The 22,454-nt window shown below is 37.8% G+C and overlaps 2 protein-coding genes and 2 pseudogenes across 6 annotated transcripts; 3 read left to right on the top strand and 1 right to left on the bottom strand.

Annotated features, from left to right (window-relative positions):
- Positions 1-1,249: 1,249 nt before the first annotated feature.
- On the top strand, positions 1,250-4,892 carry LOC108341479 (pentatricopeptide repeat-containing protein At3g09040, mitochondrial-like; annotated as a pseudogene).
- Positions 4,893-5,160: 268 nt separating this feature from the next.
- On the top strand, positions 5,161-10,831 carry LOC128197366 (pentatricopeptide repeat-containing protein At3g09040, mitochondrial-like; annotated as a pseudogene).
- Positions 10,832-10,913: 82 nt separating this feature from the next.
- LOC128197367 (pentatricopeptide repeat-containing protein At3g62890-like) lies at positions 10,914-15,719 on the bottom strand. 5 transcript variants are annotated; one of them, XR_008249859.1, is made up of 2 exons: positions 12,383-15,718; positions 10,914-11,622 (listed from the first exon to the last, which is right to left on the bottom strand). XR_008249859.1 is itself a non-coding variant. In XM_052878964.1 (2 exons), the coding sequence occupies exons 1-2, from the start codon at positions 15,495-15,497 to the stop codon at positions 11,573-11,575; spliced, it is 2,325 nt and encodes a 774-aa protein (XP_052734924.1). In that variant the 5' UTR covers positions 15,498-15,719; the 3' UTR covers positions 10,914-11,572. The 5 variants fall into 5 exon arrangements, 3 of the variants coding, with proteins under 3 accessions (XP_052734924.1, XP_052734925.1, XP_052734926.1); XR_008249860.1 differs by having other exon boundaries at positions 10,914-11,560; XM_052878964.1 differs by having other exon boundaries at positions 10,914-11,638; positions 13,239-15,719.
- Positions 15,720-16,403: 684 nt separating this feature from the next.
- LOC128197368 (ribonuclease 3-like protein 2) lies at positions 16,404-17,310 on the top strand. The gene is made up of 2 exons (XM_052878967.1): positions 16,404-16,721; positions 16,824-17,310. Exons 1-2 carry the CDS (start codon positions 16,456-16,458, stop codon positions 16,996-16,998), a joined length of 441 nt encoding a protein of 146 aa, XP_052734927.1. The 5' UTR covers positions 16,404-16,455; the 3' UTR covers positions 16,999-17,310.
- The last annotated feature ends 5,144 nt before the right edge of the window (positions 17,311-22,454 follow it).

Here is a 22,454-nt window from a genome sequence, read left to right as displayed (position 1 = left end):
TTTGGTCAGGCCTTATATATATATATATATAATTAATTTTTCTTTTTTAAATTTGAGCACATTTTTTCTCCATAGGATTGCCTTGGTTATTCCATACTCAAACTGAAGTTTAGTTCCGGTACTTTTACTATACTTAGGTTTTAGTTCTTATAATTTTATTCTAATTGTTTTAATCCTTATAATATATAGAGATGGGTTCTAATGAATTTGCTTTGAAGTGCTATTGTTTTGCTTTTTCAGACATTTTGGATATTTAGGGATGAATGAAACTATTAAGGGTGAAATGTTCTATGTTGTTTTCCCTTATTTTAAAGTGGGATACAATGATGCATGCACACACTGAATTTTTCTTGTAACTGGATAGATAGGAAATAATCTAACTAAATAGGACAAAACAGCATAACAGAAAGGAAAAAACAAAATAAATAGGAAGCATGACAAATAGTTCTTGAACCATCTAGAATTGACAAAATTAGTATGACAAACTTGATGTGCTTCTTCTACCTGAAGTGGGATAACTAATGGTATTTTGATATCCCACATAAATCGGAGGCGAGAATATTGATTCCAGAGAGGTTTGGAGAGAAACTTTTATAGAAAAGCGTAACAATTTCATATGACTTTGTTGAAGTTCCTCTTGGATCGAGAGAAAATATCTCTAAATGTTTGGTCCTCTGGTAAACCATCGGAATAACAGTACCATGAGTCGCATTCTAACTATTATAATATGTGACCGAAAGACGAGAGCCCTTGTTATGCAAATCATGTAAGAGAGACTGAATTATTGTAGCTCACAAAGGGTGGATGCAAGGACATAAGAAAATAAAATGGTTAAAGCTTCTTACACCTTATCAAAAGCTTTCGAAAAATGTTTCCATAAAAAGAGAGTTTTCCTATGCAACTCCGCTTTTTTCGATTTCCGGTTGCAACAACCAAGACGTATCTTCTTCGCCGCGTCCGAGAACAGGGCCGTGTCTAGCCCTAAAAACGGTGTCCGACACCATGTCGTGCACGTCCCCGAAACGTGTCCGTGTCAGCAAAGTGTCGGAAGCGGGGAAGCGCGGCCTCCCAGCCGTCTCGGAGCTTCATAGGGAAGCATGAAATGTCGTCTGTCATTTGGCCTTAATTAAAAACGAGAATAGAAGGTTCCATACACAAAATTGGATTTTACTTATAACGGAAGAACAAAAGAGAAAGAATGTGCAAATAGTTGGAAGGGGGAAAAAAGGGAATCAAATCGAATTGATTGATGCGCGTGAGTGTTACAGTGAGAGGTGTGGTGAGAGGGAGAGGCTACCATGGGCGTTGGAGTGTTGAGAGTGAGTGCCAGGGGAAGGCGAAGGGGAATGCCAGTGCCTGGAATTCCCTTCTTCGCATGCACTCCACCCATGGATTGCCCCAAAGTGTCCTTCGATGTTTTGCTTCTTTTCTCAACTCTGGCCATTCCCCTTATCAGTTTACTTTCGCCATCACTCTGTCCGCCTGTGCAAAGCTACACAATGTTGAGTTGGGGAGGTGATGACCCAAACTTAACTTGTTAGCCGTTGCTAGGACTCGGGTTCAATCCCCAAATCCTTGGCAACGGCACTAAAACTTGTTAGCTCAAAAAATACGCGTTGGGCTCGATTTCGGCAAGTGCACCGAATCGTTCAAGTAATAAACCGGTAAGACCGGGTATCGTTTTCCCAAGAGACTCGTAATACTAGAGAATTGTGCGATTAACAACTCACATAGACTCAATAACATAACATCAATATACAGAACAAGTGCAGGAATGTAAATTCATACATAATTACAAGGTTGGACTTTGGTATTGAAGACACTTGGAAATGGAAAAGACTAGAAATGGAATGAAGTGACATTGCTAAGGTTAGTTTTCACCAATGCACTCTTGTGTATGACCAATTTTATCTCCTCTCTATCAATTTACTAAAGTCAATCCACTAAAACACTCTAGCCCTAATTCCTTAGGTGAAAGAGCCTAGGTTTTCCTTATCAAACCCCAATTCCTTGGCAATCTAACAAGAAAAACCCGCATTAAAGAATTGGGATCTAAGACAACATGTGAATCATCTTCCATTCCTAGAATCAATGACCCACAAGGACTCCTATTTCAGTTCCGGGTTTCATCTTACGTTCCCATAATCCATAAAACCCCAAAATCAAGCCATGAACGTTCCCATTACATGCAAGCTTTAAGATTGGAAACAAGAATACTAGTAATTGATAGAAAAGGCATATATATAATCAAATCATTCAACAATTACACAAGAATTCAAAGGCTACAACTAATCCCAACAAGATGGGTTTGGTTCTCCATTTCCATGGAGAACCCTAAAGCTTACAACATGGAAGATGGAAGAAGAAGGAGAACCCAAGAGGAAGAAGGGAGTGTTCCCACGAACCCTAGCAGTCCTCCAAGCTCTCCTCTGAGTGAAATCGCGCCTCCAAATGACCAAAGACCCTTAACCCTTCGCGTTTCTGGGTTAAATAAGCTGTCTGCCACATCAGTAAAAGTCGCGCCCGGGCGCCCTCTGTCAGTCGCGCCCGGGCGTGAAACTCTCTGGAAGCTGAAAGTGGACGAACGTCCACTTCTCGCTGCCGAGCGTCCACTGACGAGCGTCCTGGGTGGACGAGCGTCCTCTGCGTGTCTCGCTGGAAGAGCGTCCTCTTATCTTGGACGAGCGCCCGCTTCTGGGACGAGCGTCCTCTTCTGCATGGACGAGCGTCCTCTCGTTTCTTCTGCATGGACGAGCGTCCCTCGTGTCTGGCTGGACGAGCGTCCTCTCTGCAACTTGGACGAGCGTCCTCTGCCTGGCTGGACGAGCGTCCACTTCTGCCTGGCTGGACGAGCGTCCACTTCTGCCTGGCTGGACGAGCGTCCACTGCCTGGGACGAACGTCCTCTCCTCTGGACGAGCGTCCTCTTCCTGGGACGAACGTCCTCTCTGTTAGCTTGGACGAGCGCCCACTTATCTCAGGACGAGCGTTCTCTCTTCTCTTTTGGACGAGCGTCCTTTCTTGTCTTTTTCTGGACGAGCGTCCCCTCTAAACGTCCTGGACGAGCGTACTCTTGCTGGCGACGAGCGTTTCTGCATGTGCTTGCTTTGGTTTGCTCTATAATTTGTTGGAGACTCTTCCAAGCTCATTTTTAGCTACAAAATAAGGGATTATTGATGAAAGTACATCAAAGTAGCCAAAAACACAATTATTTAGAAAACAAGGCAAAACAAGAGGATTAAGCAAGTTATAAGTAAGAAAGGAGTTGATTTTGCCACTAAAATGATGCTTAAAATATGGTATAATTTAGCATTATCACGAGGGCAGTTCACTGCTGCATAATTAAGAGGGGTCTTCAATCTGCCTCCTTCTGTCATGGCGCACTCATCCATCTTTACGCCAATTCCCACTCTCTCACTTCTGCTCACCCTATTTGACGCTGCACCCTCCCCTCATCTCCACCCTGTTTCTTGGACCTCTTTAATCTCTGGTTATGTTCGAGCCGGCTTGCCTCAGCAAGCACTTCACGTATTTGACAAAATACGCACCACTGTTTCTCCCGCTTCTTTTCCACTTCTAGACCCTGTGGCACTTGTCACCGTCTTAAACACTTACACCTCTTTAGGAAAGCTGGACAATGCTTGCCAATTGTTTGCATAGATGCCCATCTCCACCCGCAATGTTGTGGCTTGGAATGTCATGATTTCTGGTCATGCCAAGAGAGGCCATTATAAGGAGGCTCTTGCCTTCTTTCGTCAAATGAGTAAGCATGGTGTCAAATCCTCAAGATCGACACTCGCAAGTGTTTTAAGTGCAATTGCCAGTTTAGCCACCCTCCATCACGGCTTCCTAGTTCATGCCCTGGCTATCAAGCAAGGTTTCGATTCCAGTATATACGTTGCAAGTTCTTTGATCAATATGTATGGCAAGTGTGCGATGCTGGATGCTGCACGCCAAGTATTTGATGCTATATCTCACAAAAATATGATTGTCTGGAACACCATGCTAGGAGTTTATTCACAGAATGCCTATTTAAGTAATGTCATGGAGTTGTTCTCGGATATGACAATATGTGGCGTTCACCCAGATGAATTTACCTACACAAGCATTTTGAGCTCGTGTGCATCCTTTGAATACGTACGAATTGGTCACCAGTTGCATTCAACTATTATCAAGAAGGGTTTTACCTCCAATTTATTTGTCAACAATTCATTGATAGATATGTATGCCAAAGCTGGGGCTTTGACGGAAGCTGCTAAGCAGTTTGAGCTCATGACATGCCGAGATCATGTTTCCTGGAATGCCATTATTGTTGGTTATGTGTAGGAAAAAGAGGAGGTTGTTGCTTTCAGTTTGTTTCAAAGAATGAATTTGGACGGCGTTGTACCTGATGAGGTATCTTTGGCCAGCATACTTAGTGCATGTGGAAATATTAAGGTCCTAGATGTAGGACAGTAACTCCATTGTCTGTCAGTTAAGTTGGGTTTAGAAACTAACCTTTTTGCTGGAAGTTCTCTTATTGACATGTATTCAAAATGCGGAGACATTGAAGATGCACAAAAAATTTATTCTAGGATGCCTGAACGGAGTGTGGTCTCCTATAATGCTCTGATTGCAGGATATGCTCCAAAAGACATAAAAGAAGCTATTAGTCTTATTCATGAGATGCTGATACTGGGACTGTGGCCATCTGAGATTACATTTGTGAGCGTCATAGATGTTTGTAAGGGTTCTGCAGAGGTAATTTTAGGCATGCAGATCCATTGTGTTGTAGTAAAGAGGGGTCTCTTATGTGGTAGCGAATTCTTAGGAACCGCTTTGTTGGGCATGTATATGGATTCACAAAGGCTTGCAGATGCAAGCGTTCTTTTCTCGGAGTTTTTGGGCATGTAGTATGACAAACTTGTTGTGCTTCTTCTACCTGAAGTGGGACAACTAATGGATTTTGATATCCCACATAAATCGGAGGTGAGAATATTGATTCCAGAGAGGTTTGGAGAAAAACTTTTGTAGAAAAGCGTAACAATTTTATATGACTTTGTTGAAGTTCCTCTTCGACCGAGAGAAAATATCTCTAAATGTTTGGTCCTCTGGTAAACCGTCGGAATAACAGTAACATGAGTTGCATTCTAACTATTATAATATGTGACCGAAAGACGAGAGCCCTTGTTATGCAAATCATGTAAAAGAGACTGAATTATTGTAGCTCACAAAGGGTGGATGCAAGGACATACGACAATAAAATGGTTAAAGCTTCCTACACCCTATCAAAAGCTTCCGAAAAATATTTCCATAAAAAGAGACTTTTCCTATGCAACTCCGCTTTTGTCGATTTCCGGTTGCAACAACCAAGACATATCTTCTTGACCGCGTCCGAGAACAGGGCCGTGTCTAGCCCTAAAAACGGTGTCCGACACCATGTCGTGCACGTCCCCGAAACGTGTCCGTGTCAGCAAAGTGTCGGAAGCGGGGAAGCGCGGCCTCCCAGCCGTCTCGGAGCTTCATGGGGAAGGATGAAATGTCGTCTTTCATTTGGCCTTAATTAAAAACGAGAATAGAAGGTTCCATACACAAAATTGGATTTTACTTATAACAGAAGAACAAAAGAGAAAGAATGTGCGAATAGTTGGAAGGGGGAGAAAAGGGAATCAAATCGAATTGATTGATGCGCGTGAGTGTTACAGTGAGAGGTGTGGTGAGAGGGAGAGGCTACCATGGGCGTTGGAGTGTTGAGAGTGAGTGCCAGGGGAAGGCGAAGGGGAATGCCAGTGCCTGGAATTCCCTTCTTCGCATGCACTCCACCCATGGATTGCCCCAAAGTGTCCTTCGATGTTTTGCTTCTTTTCTCAACTCTGGCCATTCCCCTGATCAGTTTACTTTCGCCATCACTCTGTCCGCCTGTGCAAAGCTACACAATGTTGAGTTGGGGAGGGCAGTTCACTGCTGCATAATTAAGAGGGGTCTTCAATCTGCCTCCTTCTGTCATGGCGCACTCATCCATCTTTACGCCAATTCCCACTCTCTCACTTATGCTCGCACCCTATTTGACGCTGCACCCTTCCCTCATCTCCACCCTGTTTCTTGGACCTCTTTAATCTCTGGTTATGTTCGAGCCGGCTTGCCTCAGCAAGCACTTCACGTATTTGACAAAATACGCACCACATTTTTTTCCCGCTTCTTTTCCACTTCTAGACCCTGTGGCACTTGTCACCGTCTTAAACACTTACACCTCTTTAGGAAAGCTGAACAATGCTTGCCAATTGTTTGCAAAAATGGCCATCTCCACCCGCAATGTTGTGGCTTGGAATGTCATGATTTCTGGTCATGCCAAGAGAGGCCATTATAAGGAGGCTCTTGCCTTCTTTCGTCAAATGAGTAAGCATGGTGTCAAATCCTCAAGATCCACACTCGCAAGTGTTTTAAGTGCAATTGCCTGTTTAGCCGCCCTCCATCACAACTTCCTAGTTCATGCCCTGGCTATCAAGCAAGGTTTCGATTCCAGTATATACGTTGCAAGTTCTGTGATCAATATGTATGGCAAGTGTGCGATGCTGGATGCTGCACGCCAAGTATTTGATGCTATATCTCACAAAAATTTGATTGTCTAGAACACCATGCTAGGAATTTATTCACAGAATGTCTATTTAAGTAATGTCATGGAGTTGTTCTCGGATATGACAATATGTGGCGTTCACCCAGATGAATTTACCTACACAAGCATTTTGAGCTCGTGTGCATCCTTTGAATACGTACGAATTGGTCACCAGTTGCATTCATCTATTATCAAGAAGGGTTTTACCTCTAATTTATTTGTCAACAATTCATTGATAGATATGTATGCCAAAGCTGGGGCTTTGACGGAAGCTGCTAAGCAGTTTGAGCTCATGTCATGCCGAGATCATGTTTCCTGGAATGCCATTATTGTTGGTTATGTGCAGGAAGAAGAGGAGGCTGTTGCTTTCAGTTTGTTTCAAAGAATGAATTTGGACGACGTTGTACCTGATGAGGTATCTTTGGCCAGCATACTTAGTGCATGTGGAAATATTAAGGTCCTAGATGTAGGACAGCAACTCCATTGCCTGTCAGTTAAGTTGGGTTTAGAAACTAACCTTTTTGCTGGAAGTTCTCTTATTGACATGTATTCAAAATGCGGAGACATTGAAGATGCACAAAAAATTTATTCTAGGATGCCTGAACGGAGTGTGGTCTCCTTTAATGCTCTGATTGCAGGATATGCTCCAAAAAACATAAAAGAAGCTATTAGTCTTATTCATGAGATGCTGATACTGGGACTGAAGCCATCTGAGATTACATTTGTGAGCATCATAGATGTTTGTAAGGGTTCTGCAAAGGTAATTTTAGGCATGCAGATCCATTGTGTTGTAGTAAAGAGGGGTCTCTTATGTGGTAGCGAATTCTTAGGAACCTCTTTGTTGGGCATGTATATGGATTCACAAAGGCTTGCAGATGCAAGCGTTCTTTTCTCGGAGTTTTCTAACCTTAAAAGCACGGTAATGTGGACTGCTTTAATTTCAGGATATACCCAAAATGAGTGCAGTGATGTGGCCTTAAACTTGTATTAGGAAATGCGTGGCAACAGTATCTTACCCGACCAAGCAACTTTTGTTACTGTTCTTCGAGCTTCTGCTCTCTTATCCTCACTGCATGATGGTAGAGAGATACATTCTCTAATCTTCCATACTGGTTTTGACTTAGATGAGTTAACAGGTAGTTCCCTTGTAGACATGTATGCAAAATGTGGCGATGTAAAAAGTGCTGTTCAAGTTTTTCATGAATTGACTATTAAAAAGGATGTGATTTCTTGGAACTCAAGGATAGTTGGATTTGCCAAAAATGGTTATGCAGAAAGTGCCCTGAAGGTCTTTAATGAGATGGCTCAATCATGCATTACCCCTGATGAGGTAACATTTCTTGGAGTGCTCACTGCTTGTAGCCATGCAGGGTGGGTTTATGAGGGTCTTCAAGTTTTTCACATCATGGTAAACTGTTATGGAATTGAGCCTAGAGGGGATCACTACGCTTGCATGGTTGATCTACTTGGTAGGTGGGGTTTTCTAAAGGAAGCTGAAGAGTTCATTGACAAAATAGAAGTTGAACCGAATGCTATGATTTGGGCCAATTTATTGGGTGCTTGCAGAATACATGGGGATGAAAAGAGGGGACAGAGAGCGGCTAAGAAACTTATTGAGTTAGAACCCAGAAACTCTTCTTCATATGTGCTGCTTTCAAATTTGTATGCTGCATCTGGACTTTGGGATGAAGCTAGATCTTTGAGGAGAACAATGATGCAGAAAGATATCCAAAAAATGCCTAGCTGTAGCTGGATCGTTGTAGGACAAAATACAAACCTATTTGTTGCGGGTGATAAGTCACATCCTAGTTGTGATGAAATTTCACTAGCATTAAAGCACCTGACGGCACTAATTAAAGACAATACATTCCATGATTTCCTAGGTTAGTTACATGTAGTTATTCTATGTGATTGGACGTCAATATTATTTGAATCTCATCACTTGAAGGCTGTTTTAAGGATTTGATTCTTCCCAAATCATATCTCATCACATGAAGACTGTTTGTGCTATAGGTCGTATTTGTTATGAACTTTTAGCCTTGATGTCTGGACATCTACATCCTCATCTACTTTTAATGGGGAACTTTTGTACACATTCTTCTCTGCTTGCATCATGTTACAAGCGTTGAATGACATCTATGTGTCTTTTAAACTCAACTCTTTGGATAGATTAAACAGTTTATTCTGTAAGTTAGCCCCATAAACAATTATTTGCTGTGATTTGTCCAAGGAAGGATTGATGGAGGAGGATCAACAGACCAGGTTAGACTCTTATTCTCTTATTATAATGAATACCTCTATAGGTTATACTTTATTAGAGAGTCTGTGAAGATTTACATTGCTCCTAATTCATGTTAGACACACAATTATATGTTTCTCTCTTTCTTCCTGTTAGAGTTCTTTGCTCTTGTTTCTCATCATCTGTGTCCCTCATTTAAATGATCGTGTATGTTCTGCAATCTTAGTTATTCTAAATTATCTTGTATTTGGGACTGCAATTGAATACCAACACAGTCATTGCCTTTGACATTTGAAGTCATGGATGATTATGCCTATGCCTATGCCGTTATCACAGTTTGTGTTTCATTCTCTTTGGGAATACTAATATACTGCATCCCTGTCTGGACAAAGGGGTTTAACATTGACACGTAGCAATTGAATAAGGCAACCTTGTTTAGGCAACGGATTTTCTTTTTCTTTTTTGCTGAGAATGGGTTGGCAGTTCAGAGAAGCAGAGTAATGTGTCTATACTATTCTTCATAGTGAGATCTGTCAATTTTATGATTGGCTGTTAAACGGGAATTTGAGCAGATAGGTCACTTCTTACTAATATAGATGCCATTTTCAATCCTGTAAGAAATTCATCATTAACTTGAGTTTTCACAAAATTATGGTATTCTAGGAGTAGATACAGCTGAATGGAAGGTGTTCATGGAATCCGTATTGTTGACTATTCAATCAATTTTTCTGCATAATTAGCAAAGATGCTACAAGTGCCAATCATTCTTTGTTGGATCGTTACAATAATATCACAGGCTTTGATTAGTGCCCAAGAAATATAATGGTATTGAGATATTACAATCCAAATGAATGAGAAATATTTGAATCACTAAAAATATGCATAGATGAATTAAGAACTGTCAAACCACGGTAGAATGATCAAATCTGCACTCAAAACCCAGAACTGGACAGCACCAGTCCAACTCTAGCGTGACAGCTTTGACAGTAAGGGTGTTCGTGTGGTCTGATATGCAGAATGGCTTTATATGCTATGCTATGGATTGAATCATGATATGAACATGCAAATAGGTTTATAACAATGCTAATGGTACTTTAAAACAGAATTTAACGAAAAAACCAAGTGCAGACTTCCTAAATTCAGAAAATCATCTAACCCAAAAAACTGGAAAATTGAGTACTAATCCTAGAATCTAATGTAGAAATAACCACAAAACATAGATTGAAACTATAAATAAGCAGCAAAAACTAAAATTGAACATTTAAACCAAAGCTAGAGCCGAGTGGCGCGAGAGTTAACTGTAAAAATTGATTAATCTGAACTAAAACTGAAATCTAATGATTGGAACAAATTTATTATTACGAAAGGAAGTAGAGGAATGCAAATTTGATGAAAAACATATTAAAGAACCAAAAATCACAAAACAGGTTGAACTTCAGCGTAGCTAAGTGTTTGCTCTAAACCAGAAAGTGAAAATCCTATTCAAGTTCATTTAACTCTCAATCTTACTTGCTAATGTTAATTTCTGAAATCCTTGGAGTATAGAAATCACTTAGGATTCACCAGTATCTCAACATGGATCCATAACTGTTAGGACCTTGAGGGTTTATGAAAGGAGAAAGATAGTAGAGAAATAAAGATGAGTACTTAACTGTTGAGCAGTTAAGGGGGCGGGAAAAGGTCTATAAAAAGGACATCTTTTGTAGTTACAAGGGACAGTGATTTTACTCTTGAGTTACAGACCAGTTTAGACTTGGTGAGGGAGGTTAAGCTCCTGGTTTCCCAATTGTATTCTTGATTCTTTGATGTGAATACAAATCATTTCTTTTACAATTGCTTTCTGTTAGAGTAATGAGGTGTGAGAGTAAGAGAGATAGATAGGATTCTTACAAAGGGTCCTAACAATAACCGAGGCTAGTAAGGTGCAAGAATGAAAATCAAATGTTAAGGAGTAGAAAATTTATATTCTGACTCAAAAGTAAGGAAACATATCCGAGACATTGAATTACAATTGCAACTGAGTAAAAAGCATTAAGAGATTAATATGATTGAATTGCATATCAGAAAACAATGCAAAACTGAATTAAAAGCAAAATTAACTTGAATTGAATGAAACTTGATGCGAACAGTACAATCACCGAAGCCCTTTGGTGTCTAGCTCATTTTGGAGTCTTAGACAACCAGAAATCTCCAGAGAAAACTATTCTAAAAACTGAGAAATCTAAAAATATGATTCGTCCCTCTTTCAAGTTTAAGATCCAAGCCTTGTATATGCTTCTAGAAGTCCAAGCCTATAAAACTGGAAAACAGCCTAGAACTGGTCATAGGAACTGCCAATAGCAAGTAAAAATTATGTACAAACTACCTAGCCTAGCCTAGCCTAGTCTAATTATACAAGTAACTAGAACAGTACAAATCACCTAAGTAGCAAGTAACTAGAGCAGCTCTCCTCAAAAGCTACTGGCTGGCACAGGTTTCTTCAAAGTGCATAATCTGTCTATTGGAGTTCTTGACAGTTGGTAGCAGGTCATCACTTCAGGATCAGCAGGTTGCAAGTCTTGGTTAGCTTCTCTGCTTCAAAATTACCTCTGCCAACACGTTTCTCTAACAAGTCCAAACTCCAGCAGGTTAAAGCTCCCATGGCAAGCTTCTCATGTGAGCACATTCAAATACAGCTGGTCAGGTTCAGCACACTTTCTTCAACAACTTACATCACCGGAAGACTGCTCACTGTACATACTTTCACAGAATCAAAACCACCAGCTGGACATATCGTCTCAAATGTACTGCACCTTCAATTATCAGCACCTAAAATCTCAATTTAAACAATTGAATTCTACGTAAAAAATAGAAGTAAAAGCTGGCTTGAAATACTCATATTGACTAAAAAAAACACAAACTAAAATCTACATTAAAGATTAAGAATCAAATCTAACTTTTACTATTTATAAGACTACAAAAATCTATTAATTCAGAAACTAACTATCTAAAACCAGTGAGTTCAAACACTAAAATCACCAAGCTGAAAAATGATGAAAGGCTATCAAAACTAAATTCTACTAACCACAGAACTGAATTCTACAATTGCAATTAAAATTGAAGCTAAGCTAAACTGAAAGCTACACTATATTACTTACAAAGACTAGAAGTCTACCAATTTAGAAACTAAACTAAAACTCCTATCTACAAACACTTATTTAACTCATTTTAAGAAAAACTAAGAATTAAGGGAACGAAACTAAATCTGATCTAAAACTAAGAAATTAAAGACAAAAGGTAACATAAAGAGATGCATCAAACCGAGACTCATCAGCCTGTCCACAAAATTGTTGTTTAATCTTTGTTTATTTTCATCTAGTGAAACATTTATTTTGCATTTTTCATTGATCATTAGATGTCACCAAAAGAAAGTAGTATTTATTTGCGCAATAATACTCTCGTACTACATATTCTTTTAGATTTTAGACAAACATGTACAACCATGTATATTTTCTTGTGGCGTAAATAAATGAGTTCAACACAAATAACAGTTCTGCCCCCATAAGCTTGCACCTTTCGGTTTCCTCCTTCCATCTTGATCTAGGATTGGGTAAACTTCCCACCTTGGCTGCCAAGAACCACCACCAACCTTTATAGAAACCATCCCACCACCTGAAAACCTCAGTTACCTTGTTCAAATACCTCCAAACCTTCATCAGACTCCAAGAATACCACCCTTTTGTCGAGGCCCTCTTGAACCAAAAGAAAACCAAGAACTAATCCGAGAAGCCATCCTTGCTCCTTTCCTAGTCATGCCTAATCCGTGTGCTAGTTTATCAACCAAGGAACCTGTTCAAAGGGTCAGACCCACCCTCATTGGTCCAAGAAGGTCTCCATCACTCACCCGGAAAACCTATTCCATTAGTCCAAGAAACCTATTACAAGCCTAAGGAAAGAGCTTGCTTCAAAAAACAAGTACAATAGATGAGTTCCACTATAAACTCAATTGCTCAGGAATAGTCACTGAACCAAAGACAATGGAGATTGATCGAGATTTTTTGGATTTTTGCAAACTTTCCCAGAGGCCAACCGCTGAATGCAAACTCAATTAACATTGGCAGAAGTATCATTTCTCTTCAGAATCTTGGAGTGATATTATCCTGGATTGTAAGGTATTCTCTACCTGTCATTCTTTGCCAACAAGATCACAAAAATGAACAAAATTTGATTTCATAGCAAGGCAAACCAAATCGTGAAAATCTTAAATTCCACATGCTTTGATATTTGAGTCAACAATGAAAAAATTGAGTACATGTTCCTTACACGTAAAATACTCATTCACTTAATAGCCACTACGGTTTTGTTACCAAAAATCCATGCAGGAACAAGATCCACGCTTAAAGTGGTGAAAGCGATGACGATCCCTTACCACAATTTCGCGATCAAATGCTTTGGAGATTAACTTTACAACAGCGTGGCAATCATTACAAATTCGCAAGTTCTTCATAACTCTAATTGGAGTTGGTGGAGCAATCGTGATAAGTCCAAAGGCGACTGCAAGTTTCTCACTGTGCCTGAAAAGTGCAGTTTCCTTCTCTTCATCGTCTATGTCTAGTGAAATCTCACTTGTGGTTGGTACATAACCCTCAATCTTTAACTTTGCTGACACTTCATCTAACATGTGCTCAATATCACTTATTTGTGGGTGGGTCTTATCTCCAGCCAAAAATTCATGAACTATCCCATTTGCTTCAATCATGCTACAACCAGGTGTCTTTACCACCCCATGTTGTGCCATAATTCCCCGAATTTCAAGAACATTGCTCCAGTTTCCTTTTAAAGCATATATATTTGACAATAATACATGGAAACCATCATGGTTAGGCTGAAGCTGAATAAGTTTTCTTCCCACCCTCTCTCCCATTTCATTGTCATGGTGTTTTCTACAAGCCCCGAGCAAGGCACCCCAAGTGGCAACATCAGGTGCCATTGGCATACTCTCAATCAGCTCCGCCGCTTCTTTAAGCAAACCTGCCCGTCCAAAAAGATCAACCATGCATCCATAGTGCTTAATATTAGGCTCTATTTTGTGTTCGTGGATCATGGAACTAAAGTAGTGACGCCCCTCATTGACTAGGCCCATGTGCCGACAGGCCCCAAGAACTCCCATAAAGGTTATCTCATTAGGAAGTGTCTTCGTTTTTTTCATATCTGCAAACATGCGGAGTGACTGTTCTACCAAACCATTCATTGCCAACCCAAGAATGATTGCATTCCAGGTAGAAACCCCCTTTTCCTCCATCGCGTAGAAAACCTCCAATGCATTTTCCACACACCCGCATTTCACATACATGTCTATAAGAGTCGTGCTCAGAATAGTATTAACCTGTAATTTATTTATATTTATATAAGCATGAATCCATTTCCCTATGTCCAAAGCAGCCAGATGGGTGCAAGCCGAGATGGCACTAACTAAAGCAGTTTCGTCGGGCTTGACTCCATGAAGTTGCATTTCTTGGAACAATTCCAAAGCCTCTGAAAAACATTCATGTTGAGCATAACCAAATATCATGGCACTCCAAGACACAACGTCCTTCTCCGGCATGGAATAAAACAACTTCTCAGCATCTTCAATCGAACCACACCTCAAGTACCCAGAAATCATCGAGTTCAAAGATATTTGATCCAAGAGAACACCACCATCATCAAAAATTCTTTGCGCATCCACTATCTCCCCACAACTAGAGTACAAATGAATCAAAGCATTCTTAAGACTAACATAATCCTCAACCCCAACTTTCGCCGCCAAACCATGCACCAACCTCCCCATCTCAGCATTCAAAATTCGCGAACACGCGGATACAACACTAACCACAACGATCTCATCCACTGTCACCCCACTGGCCTTCATCTCCACAAACAAAACCAACGCCTCCTCACACATCTCATTCTGCTCATAACAAGAAACCATCGCACTCCACGACACCATGTCCATATCCCTCCATCGAACCTCATCAAAAATCCGCCGCGCCTTCTCCACACACCCCTTCCTTCCAAAGAGCACAATCATGGAATTCGAAGCAATGGTGTTCCTCTCCGGCATTCCCCTATACACACGTTCCGCCTCTTTCACATTTCCCGCCTGAACATACCCCGCCAAAACAGTATTCCAAGATACCAAATCCCAGACAGGACTTTCCTCAAACACCTGGCGCGCACTGGACATCCTCCCACATATAGCATACAAGTTGATCAGCGTGTTCCGGACGTACACATCTTGACGAAAACCAAACCTCAGGACATGTGCGTGCAGCTCCCTTCCCTCGAAGTCGGACACCCGGGCAGCGCAACATTGAAGAGGAATTGGGTAGGTATAGTTATCGGGTTTTGCGTGTTTCGCAAGGAAGAGCTTGTAGAGTGTGATGGCTTGGTGAGGGTTGTTTTGGAGTTCGAAGTGGGCGCGCATGATGGTGTTCCATGTGAAGGGGTTGGGGTTGTGAAGATGGTTGAAGATTCGGAGGGAATAGTCGAAGGGAACGAGAGCAGAGCGAGTAGAGAAGTTTATGAGTCTGCTTGCGGCGTAGGGGTCTGAGATGAGGCCGGTGAGGATCGTTTGTGAGAGAATCTCTCTGAAGTGCCTCGGCCATTGGCACCGCTGCAATGCTGCGTCTAACGTCCACACCTTCATGCTTCGTCTCCTGCTTCATACTTCAACTCACACGCATCTTCATTTGCTGCATAACTTCATCAGGCTGTTGTTTTCACAATAAATAATTAAATAATTTTTTTCATAAATTTAAATGTAGTATATTAAGCCAACAAATTATAAATTATTCATAATTTATAACTAACATTGAGATTTAATTAAATTTAATATTTTGTTGTCATCAAAATTATTTTGGTTTGTCTTAAAAATGGATAAATTTTTATTTTTATTTGTCTTTATATGTGTTATGGATAATGTTACATATTATATATATATATTAGAAATATATGTTAGAAAAGCTAACAAAATCACGAATATAATTTTTTGAGATGTGTAAATTACCATTCTTAACAACTTATATGGAGTGTGTTGTACAAGTTTGTACGATACAACAAAAACTTCTTAAAAATATTTTAGAATCTCATAGAAACTCTAAAGGGGTATAAGAAAAATTCGAGATTTTACTAGAAAGAAAGATAAATGAGAGAAAATGAGAGAATGAGAGATGAGAGAGTTCTTTTCTTTGTGTATTCCTTGGAGTGAATAAAATGCACTACTTATATAGCTAAAGGGAGCCACGATTCCCATTGATTAAGGAGAAATCTCGTGACTTAAGGAAGAGCGCAACAGCCAACTCAATCCTAAGCCTCGCAGGAAGAGAAGCAACCTCCACTTGCGGAAGAAAACTGAAACGACACTTTCGGGAAGAAAAAATAATGTCAATGTTCATAAACAAGATATTTTTACAATATTATATTCAATTTTTATCCCGCATATTGCAAGAAACAAAGATTGAAAAAGAGAAAAGAAGAAAATTTATTGGGTTTTATAAGATATAATGCATCAGAGCTAGTGTAACAAACTATATTAACCAGTTCTAGATTGAGAAACTTAACTCACAATATATCCGGTGAAGGAATTATTTAAAATATGCCAGAAAATGGGGAAGCTCCTTAATATTAAATCTGTGCGGAAGGAAACAGATAGTATAGCTTATGTCTTTGTTGATGGAAAGTTTATAGCCTCTGCTTCCGCTGCCAAAAAGGATCTGGCTAAACTTGAAGCTGCCAAGATTGCGTTGGATACACTTGCACCTCTGCTTCCTCCCACCAGTATGAGGCCTTCCATTACTGACATGCAGCTAAGAGCTAAACAAAAACTAAACGAACTCTGTCAGAATAAGAAATGGCCTAAGCCAGAATACAGGTACTTCTTTTAAGATGGGTTATTAAATGAGTAACATTAATTTTCAGGTTTAAAACTTTTGATATTTTGAGTAACTAATTATTTCTTGGCAATGGGTTACAGTATTGCAGAGGAGTCCGGTCCCGCTCATGGGAAGAGATTCGTTTGTTCTGTTAAGATAACTATTGAAGAAGAGGAGGGGGGTTTTCTGCTAAGGAATGGCTGCGAAAAATCTAAGTTAAAGGATGCTGAGAACTCTGCTGCTTCCATGATGTTGAGAACTCTGCTGCTTCCATGATGCTGAGAACCTTACTTGGGGTGTAATGATCACAGATAATGAGAGTGACGTTGTAATTTTTTCTGGAAAATGTTGTACTTGCAGCAGTTGACAATTGATTATGCCTGACTCTAGTTTTGCAGGGTAAGGGCCCATATATCATGAATGGGTTAAAATGTATAGGATTTAAGCTCCACCATCGTGTGGTTTTTCACGCCACACCCTATATTGGCGCAACCACTTGCGTGGCGAGATATTAGGATAAGGATAGATCAATACTAATTTTGATGTTTTAAAATATATTAAAAAATTAATATATCAAACATTAGAATATTTTGAATCTCATCAAAGAACAGTATAACCAAATTAGTGAAAAGTCTAAATTTTGTATTTATAAATCTCATCACTCTTGCATATTTTACATCTTTAAATTATTTGATAGTAAAGATATTTAAATAAAGTGGAAGTTAAGAAGTTGAGATATGGACAAGTATTAGACTTATTGTATGAACATTATTTTTTAAAATAGATTTTCTCTTTAATTTAAATTGTAACAATCGAGAAAAAAAATCTACAATGCTGTATAAAATATTTAAATCTTTAAGCTCTAGAAATGATTTTCTTAAATAAAGTGTTAAATTATAAAATAAATGATGATGCAAATAATACAAATATACATGCGTGTTTACATAGGCAAAAAGGACAGAAAAAATGAGTCATTAAGAATGTTAACTTAGCATGTGCAGCAACTAATCTGCACTTTATTTTCTTCTTCCTTATACATATAAACATCTAGATTATGTTTTTATATATAACTCAAATACAATACATTTCTACCTAGTGTGAACATTTTCTTCTCTATCTTTATTCATTCTTAAATCTTAAGAAAAAGTTACAAACATATTATTATATTTTTTCCCTATTACACATACGAAACTATAAATTAACTATTTGCCCAAGTAACGGTATAAAATTATATATTAATTATTAATCTCTAGGGATAATTTATTAAACAGGGTTAATTTACTTTTGTAAAGAGTTATTTTTTATTTTATCAAGGTGAAGTAAGTCTTACAAGTTAAAGTTAAAGACTTCAAAAGATAAATTCATCTTAAGTTATATATAAAGCAAACCTTGTATTTAACTTTACCTTTTGAAGTCTTAAGCCCGATTAAAACTTCACCTTGTTTAGTAAAATTGTAAAAATTCAACCCTTTTAAGTGATTAATATTATATTAGTATTATTAAATCTATATCAGTTAAAATGAATTTACATAATAAAATTGCAAGATACTCTATTGGAGATTCTATGTCAATTAATGATATAACAAATTTACATAATTTTGCATGCATAGAATACTTTTGGAGGAGGATGCTAAACCAGTGAGACAACCTCAAGGAAGACTGAATCCTCAACTGATGGGGGTTGTAAAGAAAAAGGACACCAAGTTGCTACAAACAGGTCTTATATATTCAAATTCTGACAGCACTTGGGTGGGCCCTATACATGTGGTTCCCGAGAAATATGGAATCACAATGGTCAAGAACGAGAAGGACAAGTTGACTCTTATTCAAGACAGAAGTGGGTCACATAATTTAGTAGTTGACCATCTTAGTAGGATTGAAAAGGGAAAAGATAACATTCCTATCCAGGATGACTTTTCTAATGAAGTCCTACTAGCATTCCTTCCACCATGAAGGAGGTAAGTTCCCTCATACTTTTTCTTTGCATTTTATATATAAGGCATAATTGAGGACAATGCATAGTTTAAGTGTGGGGGTGTGGGGAAACAATTAATTTTGTTCCCTATTTTGTTTGTCTATTTTGTTTGTTTTTAATAAATATTTGCATTGGATATGAGAGTTTGAATCAGTAACTGGAATGATCATGAATTCAAGAAGAAGAAAAAAATGAGTCATGTTGATATGAGTGGATTGCTTTTATGATTTGCTGATTGAGTTGACTTGAGAATTTCCTGATTAAATCTTTTGTGAAAGAAATTTGAAACCATGTGAGTTTTGGGCTTAATGTTAAGGATGGACCACCATGTGTCATACCTATTTTTCTTTGTGTGATTTGCCCATGTTTTGTTGATACTCTAATAGTTAGCTTGATTCTGTGTTGTGCAACTAAGGAGAATATGCATGATTTGATATGATTGAGGCATTTCTTGTTTTAGCTACTTGGCCAAATAAACTTGTCCTAACATTAATCCATTGGAACCCTCTTTGAGCCTTAAGCCTATTTTTCTTGTTTTCAGTCATTGTCAAATAAAAGAAAAAGAAGAAAAATCATATGTTCCTTACCATAGGAAAGAAGAAGGAGTAATGGATTCTGTTAGAAGTAAAGTAAGGAATAAGTGTGTGAGTGAGTACCTCACCCACAAAATAACAATTAAAAAAGCAAAAAGGAAGATGAAAAGTTGGAATTTTCAAAAAAAAAAAAACTTCCTTAAAAGAGCAAGAAATAAAGTTGTTTTTGAAATCAAGTGTCATTACTCTTTCTATATCAATTTCAAAAGCTCAGAAATTCCAAGAAAATTTCCTACCTTTGCCTTGGCTTCAATACAACCTTTAAAAAGCCCTCATGATCAATAATTGCATGTTTTCTGAAGTATGTGAATGATAGAGTCTTGTTAATATCAAGGGTGTCTACTTATATGGGTATTTTGAGTATAAACACAAGCCAAAAACACTTGAGAGAGTTGGAGAGGAATAGATACATATTGACTTGAGTGTTATCTTTCATATTTTATTTTCTTGGGAATTAAAAAAAAAGTTAACTCATGTGTGAAGAATAAAGTGATTCCATTTGCATGTCCATGACAAAGTAATGCCTAAATGATTGATCTATGTCTAGTGCTACTCATTCTTTTGATCCAAATGCAAATATGGAATAAAATGACTCAGAACAAAGTCTTGGAATTAATCAATTTTGCCCAGGAGTGCAAAAGGATAAGTGTGGGGGTGTGATGACTGCATATTTATGCCCACATTTATGCTTTAAAATTCAAATTTTTGATGGGATAATTGTGCTTAAATGGTTGATTTTAAGTGAATTTGTGATGATTGGAATTGTTGGGTTTTGGGAAATTAAGAGACTTAAAAAGTGAGGGGTGTTGCTCCCTCCACCACCACACCTTTCTTCCTTCACCTCCCCATTTTTTTTTAATTCCAATTATATCCTCAAATTAAAATTTTTTATTTTTATTATTTTAATTTATTCCAAACCTAGTTCTCCTACTTTACTCCCTGTACCCAATCTTTCCATCTCTCAATTCCATTTAACAATTTACCTTCTGTTTTACTTTACAACTCCATTTATCTTCTCCGTTTCACTTTTTCTCATCCGTTTCTTTCTTCTTCATTTTTCTTACATAATTAAAATACATTAAAAATATATTAAAAAATAATAAATCAAAACATTTAAATTAAATTATTAAAATATTTCCAAAATAAAAATAAACTAATAAAACAAACCCTAAAATTAAAAACGTAACTTGGAGTCCGTTTAAGGAAAGAACGGATGTCAACATCCGTTTATGGAAAGAACGGATGTCAACATCCGTTTATGTAAAGAACGGATGTCAACATCCGTTTATGGAAAGAACGGATGTCAACATCCGTTTATGGAAAGAACGGATGTCAACATCCGTTTAAGGAAAAAACGGATGTCAACATCCGTTTATGGAAAAAACGGATGTCAACATCCGTTTAAGGAAAAAACGGATGTCGACATCATTTTACCTTAAACGGATGTTGACATCCGTTGAAGGATTTTGACATCCGTTGAAGGATGTCACCTCCGTTTAAAGGTTACGTTTTCTATTTTAGGGTTTTATTTGAAGGTTTATTCGAATACGCACCTTGAGGAAGCAACACACGCACTGCACCACGAGAGGGAGACTGCTTGATAATTCTTTCCACCATCACCAACCTTTACAATTTGTAGTATCTCACCGCGACAAAAGAAAGAGAAGAAGAAATATAATGTTAAAATAAAAGTATTTTACTCATGTACGGGGAACTAGAATAGGTTATTAGTGGAATAGGTTGTGAATGGGTAAAATTAAAAAATAACTCTAAAAATAAAATTTTACTTAAGGACAAAATAGTAAAAGGGAGGTGGAGGGAGAAAGGTGTGGTGGTGGAGGGAGCAACACCCAAAAGTGAGTTTTAGTGCATAAATTATTCTTGGATGTTCTAATGTTTATTTGTGCAGCTCAAAATATAAGTTTTATTGGTCCAAATGGGATTCAAGGCCCAAAATCAGATTTTATTTGGAAAATTCAGAAGGGGCTAAAGGCAGATAGAGGAAATTTCAGGGTATTTGTGCAATTTTTGAAAGTCAGAAAATCTAAAAGATAAAATTCAGTTGTTGAATTTAATTTGGGAAGAAAATATCTTCCAAATAATTTTATCATTATCTAAATCTTTTAGTTATTTGGAAGATATAGGATATAAGATAATTAAGTTAATATCTATCAAATATTCTTTAAAACTAATTTAATCTAATGAATATTTGAAAGATATAATATATCAACAGAAAATATCTTATCAACAAACTATTTAGAGTCCAAGTCCAATCAAGCCTATATAAAGAGACCCAAGGGAGGCAGAAAAAGGGACTTCACTTAATTCATTCTCTCATACTCCTCTCACTTTTTTTTCATCTTGTATTCAACTCCATTCATGGAGAGCTAAGCATCTAGGGCTATTCTTCTGTAATTCCTTTATGGATTCTGAGGTTAGATTGAGTTAATGCAATTGTTTACTTTGGTTATTGATTTAAGTTGTTCTATTTATGTCTTTCATCTCTCTATCTTGTTAAAAGCAAAGATTTTTGTATCATAATATGTTTGAATCTACATGCATATTGATTATGAGTTTTAGGGTTTCTAGGTTTAAATTGAGAATCTACTTTGATTTAATTTAGGAACTTTCATATGATTAAATGGTTTTTACTATCAATTGAGAATGTACTTTGATTGATTAGTAATAATTTCAAATATAATCAATTGAGAATTTACTTTGATTGATTAGCTTTTAATTTGGTTAGGAGATTTAAGAATAGACATGATTAAACACAATAGAATTTGATTGAGAATGTACTTTGGTTGAATTTATTGTGAATAATCTAGAAAGGTTTTGCATTTGATTGAGAATTTACTTTGGTTAAATGCATGATCGCTCTCAAATTAATTAAGAATATACTTTAATTAATTTGAAACTTAAACAATAATCAATTGAACAATTATCCGTGAATAACCGATGACGAATCTACCTTGGAAAAGCAGTGGAATTAGCCTATTTCATTGTAACTGTTTTTAAGTTTCTTATTCGTTCTGTATACATACTCCAAACATACTTTTATCCATAAGCATTGCATAGCATTCGTAAGAGTTAGATATTCAAAAGCAATTCTGTGTTCTTTGGGAGACGACTCAGGATTACTTTAGCCCTATCTATTTTCTGGA

This window comes from Vigna angularis, chromosome 6, assembly GCF_016808095.1.
Source record: "Vigna angularis cultivar LongXiaoDou No.4 chromosome 6, ASM1680809v1, whole genome shotgun sequence".
NCBI classification, from domain to species: Eukaryota; Viridiplantae; Streptophyta; class Magnoliopsida; order Fabales; family Fabaceae; genus Vigna; species Vigna angularis.
Note: the sequence above shows the minus strand (reverse complement) of the source record. Positions and strands in the feature narration are given on the sequence as shown.

Bases quoted from the DNA above. Each gene is read 5' to 3' on its own strand.
- LOC128197367 (XM_052878964.1), bottom strand. From the start codon at position 15,497: ATGAAGGTGTGGACGTTAGACGCAGCATTGCAGCGGTGCCAATGGCCG. The intron at 11,639-13,238 runs GTAAGGGATCGT...TTGAGATTTTAG, and splicing joins CATTTGATCGCGAAATTGTG to GTGCTGATAATTGAAGGTGC.
- LOC128197368 (XM_052878967.1), top strand. From the start codon at position 16,456: ATGGGGAAGCTCCTTAATATTAAATCTGTGCGGAAGGAAACAGATAGT. The intron at 16,722-16,823 runs GTACTTCTTTTA...AATGGGTTACAG, and splicing joins TGGCCTAAGCCAGAATACAG to TATTGCAGAGGAGTCCGGTC.